This window comes from Limanda limanda, chromosome 3, assembly GCF_963576545.1.
Source record: "Limanda limanda chromosome 3, fLimLim1.1, whole genome shotgun sequence".
Classification (NCBI taxonomy): Eukaryota; Metazoa; Chordata; class Actinopteri; order Pleuronectiformes; family Pleuronectidae; genus Limanda; species Limanda limanda.
The window spans coordinates 33,862,118-33,874,948 of NC_083638.1; the positions used below are offsets into that span (position 1 = coordinate 33,862,118).

A 12,831-nucleotide genomic window follows, 5' to 3' on the forward strand; every position below is an offset into this window, starting at 1 on the left:
TTGTCTGACCTTAAAGCGAGCAAATTTTTTTACAATAAAATAACAGAAAGACACTTTTTTTTTCAATATTAACAACAGTGGCATGAAGCCAGCACATCTTCAGTGGTATCTCCAGACAAAAGGAGTCATTTTGTTAAGCCACCTGAGTTTTTTGAGAGGAAATTTTCTGAATTCAGGTCATCTCAATACACAATGCAAAAAGCTTCCCTGAAGCAAACGGAAACAAGCTACTTGTCACTTATCAGGAAAAACTCCTGGAAGTGTCATCTGACTGTGGCCTCCACATGAAGTTTGCCACATCCACACCCACACAGGTTTGGGCGTGTGTGAAGCACGAGCAGCCTCACCTGGGACAGAAAGCTTTGGAGCAGCGACTACCCTTTGCCTGCTCATATTTTTGTGAGGCCTCCTTCTCTGCAATGACTGTGATCAAAACAAAGCAAAGAAACAGACTGTGCCTGGAGAAGAGCTTGATCACAGCAGTTCCTTCCCTGCCACCAAGACTGACAAAGATCCTCAGTGAAGCACAAGCACAAGTTTCTCACTAAAATGTTAATGCAAAAGCACTCCCTCAGTTCAATGCAACAATGTAATCTTCAGTGTTGACAGGTTGTAAATTTAAGATCAGTATTCTTTTCGAACCTTAAAGAAGATATTTAAAGATAATACATTTTGAAATGTTTTATTTTGAGCTAATCTTTTATTTAAAATTAAGTAAATGGTTTATTTTTTGTGAAGAAGTGTTTATGTATAATTAAGTTCATCAGTTCAGTTTGAGAACATATCTTTATTATGATCCCAAAAGACGTCACTTTAAGTTGATAATTATTTTTATGTGCACACATCTTTATTTATATTTGAGATAATTATTTATTTTTTAATACGTCTTTAGTTATTTTTACATCTTTTTATTTCCAAATAGTTCAAGATGAGCAATGTTATGGACAATGTTATGGACATTGATGGAGTTTTAAATTTGAAAGTGTCTAGTTACAAAATTTAATAAATCAGACACTAATGGCACAGTGCTGTATATCACATCTTTCTTTCGACCAATAATGCTTTGCGCTGGTAAGGGGGTATTCGGCTAAAAATTTTTTTCAGAGGGGGTACATCACTGAAAAAAGGTTGAGAACCACTGATTTAGACAGTCAGGGGAGGTTGGATATCCGTATGTAGTTTGCTAAAACCTCTGGGTCCAGTTTAGTTTTTTTGAGAAGGGGTTTGATTACAGCTTACCTCAAATATTTTGGTACATATCCTCATGATAACAATAGATTGATTATATTCAGTAAAGTCCTATTTTATGAGAGGCAGAATTTCTTTAAGTAACTTGGGAATGGGATCTTAGATACAAGTTGATGAACCATTCACATTTGAGCATGCCTTTGTTTTCTGATGAGCTACCTCCACACAGTTTTTCCTAATTGGCAGAGGTAAACTGCCTGCCAATGCCCATAGAAGGGCATGAGTCTGCAGTGCTGTGTACACACTGTACAGTCTACGGTGCGCACATAGAATTCCCAGAGATTAATAACAACATTATAGAAGCCAGGAGTGATTGAACAAAAATCTAACAGTGTCAAAGACAGCACTCTTATCCAGCAGCACACTAATTAGTATCAGCACATGTCTGCATCCTCAGTCATTAAAAGGTCAAAAGTGAGTTCTAGAAGGGCAGTTTTATTGCTGGGATGCTGATGGAAATCCAATTGGGGCTTTTCAAAAATACTAGAATTTTCCACAGCTGCAAGAGCTTCATTACAATTTGTTTTCATTAACTTAGAAATAAAAGGATATGTAGTGATTGGCTAAATATTTTTTAGGGCTGACTGGATACAGGCACATTTATGATAGTCAAGGACATGCAGTAGGCAGTTGACATGGAGCAGTATATGATAGACAGCAAGTAGGATAGTGAAAATTATTTAGAGAGGGCTGGAGGATATGCTTCTTTGGGCTATGGTTTAAAGAAGTTCAAACGCTAGTAAAGCAATTCTGTCAGGTTTAGTGGAAGCAGAAGAACCCAGGAGCAGAGGTTTTAACAAAAAGAGTATTTAATATAAAAAGAGTCTTAACTAGACAAAAACACAAAACAAACACTAAAGGGGAGAAACACAAGGAAACTAATTTATGGAATTGAGAGGTGCAGAGGCTCAGGAGATCCAGACAGGAACGCAGGAAAAGACAGCACCATGGAACATCATCGACAAGAACAACAAGCGCGACAAGAACAATCCGAAGGACAGAGGCTTATATACACACAGGGAAGGCAGGGGCAATCAAACACAGGTGTAACACATGAGGACTGGGGAAGACAATCACAGACAGGAAGTGAAGACAGAAACAACAAACAAGGTACAGAGACTACAAAATAAAACAGGAAACAGAAACAGAGTGTGCAAACATGAAAACAACTCAAACACACACAACAGAGATTTAGTAAAACAAAAAACACTTTTACAATTAAGCTTAAACATATAAACTAAAGTGCCGGATCGTTACAGATACAACAGTGAATCCTGGTAGGTTGTGTTGTCCTTGCTTCCCCCGGCTGTTGGCCCCCTTACATGGGCCACCCCATATTAGGACGCACACGTAGGGCAATAGACACATAAGCAGCCCTTGCAGATGTATTTTTTACACCGGCAGCACAGAGTGCGAGTTTAACAGTCTTTTTTCCCGGGGCATATCTGACACCTCTTCCTCGTACTTGCCCTGAGCAGGGTTGCTGCTATGGCCGTGTAAGAGGCAGGACGCTCGGGTGGAGCGTATATGTGGACAATAGCTCTTTCTGCGGCGGCGGCTTTTACGGCGTTCACAACCGCGGCTGACGCTTCTGTGCGGGGATATGCCCCCTTCCTTCAATAAACGGAGTCACAAGAGCCTTTCCCAGCTGCTCTGCAAGGCATTCTGATATTATATCTTTGAAGTGACATTACAATGACAGAAAACCAATTGCGTGAATGTTTTTATTTTTTATTTAATTAAACTATTTATTTTGAATTCACTGTTCATTTCATGTTTTTTATTGATGTTTTTTATCTACCGTGTAAGGTGACCTTGAGTGCTCTGAAAGATTAAGATTAAGATACATTTCTTTTTCCAAATACATGCACTGACATGCACAAGCACACTCATGCAATTGTAGGGAAATTTAACCTCTGCTATTAACCCATCTGGTGCAGGACAGACAGAGCAGTGGGCAGCCATGTACGGCACCCGGGGAGCAGATGTTGGGGGAGTATGGTGCCTTGCTCAGGGGCACTAGACAGGGTAGGGAGAATCCTCTTGGATTTTTGGACAGGTTCGTCTTTTTGTTGTTTCTCCGTGGAGTCGAACCAGAGGCAAACCAGAGACCTTTTCTGCCTATAGTCCAAATTCCATAGTCCACTAGGCCACCACCGCCTATATAAATAAAATGTATTATTATTATTATTATTATTATTATTATTATTATTATTATTATTATTATTATTATTAATGTAACCTTTTCTTATTTTTCTAAATCTGATAGTGGCGATATGCCTTGAACAGGTAGAAGACTGTGGCATTTTCAAGACATACTCACAGCATTTTAACACTTTAAACATTTAACATTAGTTTTTTTATTTATGACAAGTCCAATCCATTATTAAGATTGAAAAATAAAATCAAACTAAAACATACCACACCTAATTCAATTAGGCTGTCTCTTTGCTATGCCTCTGAGCAAACATAGGTTATTTAGAACTTTTCTTTTTATCAAACTTAAAGATAACCTTTATCCTAAACAATGGGGCATCTTAGCCGTTGCTCTTTTATTTTTTTTTAGCAAATATAGGATAGTTGAACACTTTTTCTTTTCTTTTTTAATGAAATTAACAACCAAACCTTTACACAATTAAATGTGAATGTGCAATCTGAATCTGAGCCCATCTGTAGAAGCAGTGTTGGCCCGGTTCACAGTTAAAAAGAACGAGATCCAAGTTCAGTTCATGCAGAGGAAAATTAACTGCTTCACCTAAATAGTTAATTTTTTTATTGGGATGATTTAGGTCAGACCTTGTGTTGTACTGAGCACAAAATGTTGATGAGTCATTTGCATGATGTTTAGATGCAGCCTCATAAACTCTAGAATCAAACAAGCACTAAGTTACTTCATGGACTGATCAGGTCCTGAAAACAAGTGATGAGGGTTTATGAGTACAAGTGAGAGCGGAGTGGAGGATGACACAGAAACTCCAGGGGTCTCATTTATAACCGTTGCGTACACACAAAACGGGCCTGAAACGTGCGTACGCCGTCTCTCACGCCATCGTTGGGATTTATAAAAACAAACTTGACGGGAAAATGTGCGTATTTCTACGCAAACTTAGACCCACCCTTACGAGCGTTTTGGGGAGACGGGAAAACGGCGACACAGACGTGAGGTGGTGAACTGCAGCAGATTATTGATCCAATTCATAATTTACATTGAAACCAGCAGCTTAGTTTTGCTCGCGTGACGTATCTGCTCCACACAAGCCTTTATATTTAAAAAATATAAAACAACTTAAAGCAAATTAGGTTCAGATTCGATTTAACAGCCCGAGTTACAGAGCTGAGTAATAGGTTTTAATAATATCTTCTAACACTGTGCTTGTGTCATCAGATCGCTGCAGTGAACAGGACTGAGCCAGAGAGCGCACAGAGCGCACAGAGTGCACTGGAGATCACTGCCGTGACAGTGGAGCGGGGTTCTGCTCGATGTGTGCACGTGAATGGAAGGATGAGGAGGAAGAGAGGGTTCAGTGATGTCTGATCTCACACAGTGTGTTATCCACAGCAGCAGCGGCAGAGTATCAGTATATTTACTTTATTAGTGACATGACATCACTGCTGTCCCATAAAGTCGCTCTTCACCTCCACCTCACTAACAGACACCTCCCTCGATGTCAGTGTCAGAAAGTTTCACTTCCTCTTCACATCGCTTGATGCGGTGACTCCGTCAGGACTCACGGTGGAAACCCATTGGTCAGCAGCATCATTTAATATTCACGCCGTGCTTTGCATTGACCATTTATGGTGGAAAGTGGGCGTGCGTTCAGGTGTACGTGCGCACGTTTTTATAAATCGGAATAATCTTTTGCGTACGCCATTTCCGGCTTTTGTACGTACGTACGTACACTTTTAAATTCAAATTTATAAATGAGACCCCTGGGGTCTCATTTATAAATTTGTGTAGGATTCATGTGTGTAGGATTCACACAGATTCATCTGTGTAGGATTCATACTAAAAGTGTACTTACGTACACTAGCCGGAAATGGCGTACGCAAAAGAAAGTTCCGATTTATAAAACCGTGCGCACGTACACCTGAACGCGATGTTTGCTTTATAAATCACAGTCCACCTGGAAACGTTCGTACGTGGATCTGCCTCCAAATCCACCTTTCACACGCCCACTTTCAACCATAAATGGTCAATGCAAAGCACGGCGTGAATATTTAATTATGCAGCTGACCAATGGGTTTCCACCGTGAGTCCTGACGGAGTCACGGCATCAAGCGATGTGAAGAGGAAGTGAATATTTCGGACACTGACATTGAGGTGTCTGTTAGTGAGGTGGAGGTGGAGAGCGACTTTATGGGAGAGCAGTGATGTCACTAATAAAGAAAATACACTGATACTCTGCCGCTGCTGCTGTGGATAACACACTGTGTGAGATCAGAGATCACTGAACCCTCGCTTCCTCCTCGTCCTTCCATTCGCATGCACACATCGAGCAGATCCCCGCTCCACTGTCACGGTAGTATTTATTTATTTAGAGCATCGGACAGATTCTCTCACATCAGTGGATCCTCACCTCCACTCTGGGATATTATTTGGAAAACTCTGCGCGCTCTGTGCACTGTGCGCTCTGTGCGCCTGATGGCACAGTCACATTCACTGCAGTGATTTGATGATACACGCACAGTGTTATTATTATTATTAAAACCTATAAATGACTCGGCTCCGTAACTCCGCTGTTAAATCGAACCTGAACGTAATTTGCTGTAATTTGTATTATATCTTTTTTAATCAAAACTAAGATGTTGTTTTAATGTAAGTGATGAAGTGGATCAATAATCTGGCTTCTGTTCAACACCTCACGTCTGCGTCGCCACTTCGTCTCCAAAACGTTCGTACGCATGGGTCAGAGTTTGCGTGGAAATACGCTAATTTCCCCGTCAAGTTTGTTTTTATAAATCCCAATGTTTGCATGAGAAGTGGTGTACGCACGTTTCAGGCCCCGTTTTGTACATAAGCAACGGTTATAAATGAGACCCCAGCTCAGTACAAACCAACTGCAGCTTCTGCTCTGATCATGACGCAGCGGTGCTGATCACTGAGCAGCTGTGACCAGAGAAACTCTGTGTTTCACTGCTTCCACTGTTCTTCTAAAAACTCACTGACTGGCTGCTTAACGTGAACGAGCTATTATCTCACTCTGTGTGTCGCTCTGAGCAAGTAAGTGGAGGCGGGTATACATAGTGCATGGAGCGGGTCATTCTGCGCATTCGTTAATGCATAAAAAAAAAATGACTCGTTAATCCCACAAATTAATCATTCCTTGTTAACGCGTTAATTTTGACAGCCTTACCAAGAAATTAAACTTCGTGATAATCATATAAACATGGCTATAACATGAGGTTCCATATTGATCCCTGCAACATGTGTTTTGATATATTTTTGACTTTAGATCAGTATACTTTACCAACAGATAAACAAACATGACATGTTAATGTCACAGTTGAGAAATAATTATGGATATATAAAGAGAGAACTTCATAGTGGACCTCAGAAACCTGGAACTTAAGTGACTCTATCACTCTTATTTTGTGTCTCCATGTAACAGTATGACTTCTGCCTGGAGAACTGGGTGCTAACAGGGCTGCAAAGTGGCGTCACCAGTCATCATCGGCCTCAGCTCTCTTCCTCCTCATCCGGACTGCTGCCATCCTGTCCTCCATACTGGATGATGTTTAGCAGCACTCAGCAGAGCTGTGTGGCAAACCTACATAGCTCTTACTTCTGGGAGCCCAACCCTCGACAACGCTCCCACAGCCTCAACGCTGATATAATGCGCACCAAGCGTACCATCTCAGATTCTGAAAATGAAGGGGAAAGCATGGCCCAGAATTCAAAAACATATGTGTCAATGACAGTCCACCCAAATAAAGCTGCTTCACGCCAGCGTGGTCATCAGAAAGCGTTTATTGCAGACCTGATGAACCCTCCAGCCTGTTTGAGCAGTCTGCCACACCAGCGCAGGAAGAGTCTACGACAGTGCTCCCTGTCTGTGCTGGAGATGTCCTCACAACTTGATCCAAATGAAGACAACCAAGCGCAGAGTCTGTTCTCACACAGAATCCTTCACACCAAGACCCCCAACACCATAGTTTCCAATTCTGCAATCACCATCCGAGTTCCCAACAGCAGAGCTAATACAGTCCAAATGCTGTCCAGCATTACTAACTACAGCACAATGGTAAGATACTAACATTTTAATATCTGTAGACAGTGGTGTTTGAAAAATGATAAATGGTAAAAATAAAGAGACTATTATTGTATTACCCTTGAATGAATAATAAGGCCAAACATGAAGTTAGAAGGAAAAGAAAATGGAAAATGGAAGGTTTTTTATGAGAGTGCGAAATATGTATAGTGACAATGAAATAAATGAAATTTTAAATGAAAATGCTCAAACTGATATTGTAAAGATTAGAATAGAAAGATCATTGGAAATAAGAAAAGGGAAACATCAAAGATGAAACTCATCATGGCAAGGATAAAGGGAAATAATTTAAAGTTTAATAATAAAGTTAAATAGAAAAAAAATGCTAATTGCTTTTACAGTTTACTATTTGGAATTTACTATTTGTAATGTTTCATCTAATCTAATTTTCCATTTGACATAATCTGTCTTTTGATATTAATAACTATATCACACACAGTATGTGTTTTCTGTGTTTTTCTATCAATGTACACATCATAAACAGTGATACATTTTTAACTGTTAATATTCTGTGCCTAAGCATACTGTATCTGAAAAACAGTGAGGTCAAAGTGCCAACTTGTAGGGACTGTGCTCCAGGTTTATTAGAGAAACAAGAGTCATGAAGGTGAAATAATAACAACATTGCACCTTGGAGCTGTTAGGTAAGTAATAACTTTGGTATCATAATAGCTTAACATATCTTTTTTTTTCTCATATATGTTTATTAGTTTTCCAACAGGTAATACAACACAAAACAAAAACAAGACAAACATTTGGCTCACACACATATTCAAATCCATACAGGCAGAAGATTCAGGGGTCACGTCCTATACAAGTAAGAAAAAATTAAAAACAGATAAGTAAAGTAAAAGTATACAGAAATAAAAGTAAATCGATTAAATGGTAAAACAGAGTGCCTCTTTTGAGGCAGATCATTCTGAGCTATGATACAAACCCTCTTGTGAGAATGGTGGAAACATTCAGACCAACATATGACAGAAAGGGTTCCCATGTTTTACGAAAGGCATCATCATTGCTGTGAAGTTTACATGTCAAATGGTCCAACACAACATATTCAAATACAACCCTTTGCCACTGAGCCTTAGATGGAGCTTTATCTGTGATCCAATTCAAAAGAATACACTTTCTAGCACAAAAAGCAAGCGTCTGATGAAGTCTTCTTTTAAATTTGTCAGTGATGGACATGTCAGATATACCAAGTAGCAGGTATAAAGGGTTATTATTACTGTTAATAGACAGAATCGTATTAATTTCCTGCCCTATGACCTGCCAAAATTGCTGTATTTTTCTACAATCCCACAAACAATGTGTCAGACCACCAGATTCTATCTTACACTTGGGGCACAGTGGAGATGTATTAGGGTTGTATTTATGACGTTGAGAGGGAGAGATATGAACCCTGTGTAGGAGCTTCAGTTGCATAGCTCTCACTCGGTTACAGACATTCAGTATTTAACACTTTTCCAAGCATCATTCCAGTCATCATCTGTTATCCTAATATTAAGTTCCCTTTCCCATAAGCCCTTTAGAGAGGAGGTGTTTGTGATGTTATACTAATTAAGGATATTATAGAATAGGCTAATAGAACTTCCAGATTTTTGCAAAAAGAGCTGACTCTCTAGGCGTGAGATATTCTGACACTGAAGGATTGAGGTATCCCTCATGACAAAATCTCTCACTTGCAAATATCGAAAGAAATCCTGTTTTGGAATATCATATTTTGTTTTCAACTGACTAAAAGACATCATGGTAGAGCCTTCCAATAGTTTGTGTAAGCTAGATATTCTTTTATTTTCCCAAATCCGAAAGTTATTGTCCATTAGTCCAGGGGGAAAGTCAGGATTGTCACATATTGGAGTGAATACAGATGTGAATCGAGATCTGCCCTCTAATTTTCTAATGGCATACCATGCCTTAACTGTGGAGATTGAAATAGGGTTAGTACAAGCAGACTTCAAAAATGTATTTTTCCTAATAAACAGAAGATTAACCAAAGGGTGTTTAGACATTGAACTTTCTACATCCAACCAGAGAGACGTGGACTTATTATGCACCCAGTCAGCTATGATACGCAAATTAATACTAAGCTGAAATGTTCTAATGTCCGGGAGATCGAGACCCCCCTCTGAGGATGGAAGACATAGCGTAGCTATTTTCAGGCGTGCTTTCTTCTTAGACCATATAAAGGAGCTAAACCAACTATTTAACTGTTTGATAGTCTTATGGAGGAACATGAATGGGATCATTTGTATGGGGTAAAGTAGCCTAGGGAGAACGTTCATTTTAGAAGTGCGACACTGCCTAACCAGGAAATTGGGAGGGTATTCCATCTTTCTAGGTCTAGCCTTATACGCTCAAATATGGGTGAGAAATTTGCTTTGTATAGCTGTTCAAACGAGGGTGTTACACGTATTCCCAAATAGACAAAACCTTCTGGCGACCATTTAAACGGGAAGGGAGATGGGGTTTTAGGTATCTGTTTCAGACAGCCTAATGGCATCACTTCGGATTTATTAAAATGTATTCTGTAACCAGAAAAAGTACTGAACATATTAATGGTCTCAATCAGGGTTGGAATAGATACCTCAGGTTCAGTCAAAACAATCAAGACGTCGTCAGCATAAAGAGTAATCTTGTGTTGTCTAGTGGCCAAGGTGAGACCATGTATGTTTTCATTTATCCTGATAGCTTCAGCAAGTGGCTCAATTGCTAAGGCAAAGAGCAGGGGTGACAGAGGACACCCTTGCCTTGTACCTCTAAAAATTTGAAAGTTAGAAGATTGCAACCCATTGGTAAGCACTGCAGACAGGGGATTTGTATAAAGTAACTTTATCCAGTTTATCAAATTTTCACTCAGGCCAAATTTGTGTAGTGTAAAAAACAGGTATGGCATCTCTACGCGATCGAACGCCTTCTCAGCGTCCAGAGAAAGCACTACACCATTCAAAGACTGCTGTTGAAAAACCTGAATTGTGTTTAATAATCTGCGTATATTATTGTATGAATTACGACCTTTAATGAATCCAGTTTGCTCATCATTTATAAGAATAGGGAGTAAGCCTTCTAGTCTTGTTGCTAGTATTTTGGAGAGGAGTTTCAGATCAGTATTCAATAAGGAGATAGGCCTGTATGACGCACAGTCTTCGGGGATTTTACCATTTTTTAAAATTAGAGAGATGTGCGCTTCTCCCAAAGACTGTGACAAAACGCCTCTCTTAAAAGAGTCATTAAACATATTTAGAAGTGGGTCAATCAGTAAATCACAGAACTCTTTGTAAAATTCACTACTGAATCCGTCTGGACCTGGGGCTTTACCAGACTGTTACCCTTTAATAGCATCGAGTACCTCCTTCTTAGATATAGGAGCTTCAAGAGATGCTTTCCGGTCCTCAGATAAGCTAGGAAGGTTAAAAAAGGAGAAAAAATTGTTCATTTTTTCAGTTGTATCAGTTTGTAGTTCAGATTTATACAAACTTTCATAGTAAGTTCTAAATGCATCATTGATGGCTACAGTGTTAAATGTCTGTTCACCCCGACTGTCTATGATTGAAGAGATAACTCGGGAGTCAGCCTTCTTCTTCGTCAAATATGACAGATATTTACCAGCTTTATCTCCATGTTCGTACATTTTGTGTTTGGCTGATTTTACCTTCTGCATCTTTTGTCCATAGTAAATTTAAAGCACACCGAAGTGCAGAAATCGCCTTAAGTTTCTGTACAGATGAGTTTTTGACATATTCTTTCTCAGCATGTTTCAGTTTGGACTCTAAGATTTTTCTTTGTCCATCCTGCCTTTGCCTCCTAGTGGACGTATAGGATATAATAATACCTCTGGAGAAAGCTTTAGATGTTTCCCACAACAATGAGGAGTCATTAGTGGAGGCTGAATTAACAGAAAAAAATGACTGAAATTCTTCTCTAAAGTAAGATAAGAACTTGCTGTCTGTTAGGATAGAAGGGTTGAACTTCCAATGTCTGGAGCAGCATGATCAGAAATAACTATATTTCCTAATGAGCTGGAGATAACTGACGGCAGTAGAGTTCTCGGTAGAAAGGAATAGTCAATCCTGGTATAGGATTTGTGAACATTTGAGAAAAATGTATATTCTTTCTCAGCAATATGTTGGGCTCTCCACACATCTGCATAGTCTAGGTCCTCACAAAGTGCTGAGATTGTTTTAGCTTGAGGTAAAAGTGATAATTTACCAGGTGGAGATTTGTCCATGATAGGATTTAAATGGCAATTAAAATCTCCTCCAATAAACGTGTTTCTGACTTTAAGATCTATCACTTTAGAGAAAGAAGAAGTAAGAAGGTCACTTGGGTATCCAGGAGGGTTGTAAATATTCATTATAGCAATTTCATCCCCATGTAGTATGCCTCTCACAATCAAATAACCACCTGCTGTGTCTTTTGTACAGTCTAGAAGTTTAAATGGTACATTCCTCTGGATTAAAATGTCCTTCATTGTTCTTCACTGTCCTTCTCCTAAACTTGGAAGAGCTCGAGCGAAAGGCTTCTCTAGCAACAAAAGAAAGATATCTATCCGGGAAAACCGGAGGCATTGCTTTTAGTGATCCTACAAAGCTAAAAAGACATCAGTGCTCCAAATCAAGTGTAATGCATATCCATTACCTAACTGCAAAACTTACTAAAGGTCCGACAGATCCGCTGCTCAGCACGAAAACTTAGATTAATGTTCACACATCATCATCACGGGGGCATCCTTCAGTGACTGGATGTATTTCTCCACCGCGGCTGGGTCGTGGAACATCTTGGTGGATCCGCGACAGGTGACTCTCAGTGACGCGGGGTACACCTGCCTGTAATCAGCACCGAGCGCTCTCAGCTGTTTCTTCTCTCCGTCGTATCCCTTTCTCCTGCGGAGAACGAAAGCTGAAAAGTCCTGAAATATCATCATCGTCGCGTCCTCATGTTTCAGCACTTGATTTCTCCTTCCCTTCTCCCACGACGCATTCATCACACACTGTTTATCCTGATAGTTGTGGAACCTGACCAGCACCGGCCGCGGTCTCTGGGTGGAGGGGGGCTTCGGGGCCAGCGAGCGGTGTGCTCTCTCCAACTTCACGCGGCCCGACTTCGTTTCAATGTGAATGATTTTAGGGAGCCAAGCCTCAAAGAACTGAGTCGGCTCATCTCCTTCAGCCTCCTCTGGGAGTCCGATGATACGGATGTTTTTGTGTCGTCCTCTGTTCTCCAGGTCGTCGGACCTCTCGCTTAATTCACACACCAACTTCTCCAGAGCTTTCAACTTTCTGTCCACCGGGTCTGTGACGTCCTCCAGCGCTGA

General features: G+C 40.1%; 1 protein-coding gene across 1 annotated transcript in view; it reads left to right on the forward strand.

The window, feature by feature from the left end:
* The window catches only part of ubap1lb (ubiquitin associated protein 1-like b), a 39,575-nt gene that overhangs the window by 11,717 nt on the left and 15,027 nt on the right, over nucleotides 1–12,831 (forward strand). Inside the window, 1 exon segment of the mRNA XM_061068866.1 lies at nucleotides 6,858–7,490. Coding sequence (XP_060924849.1) covers nucleotides 6,858–7,490 — 633 coding nt within the window.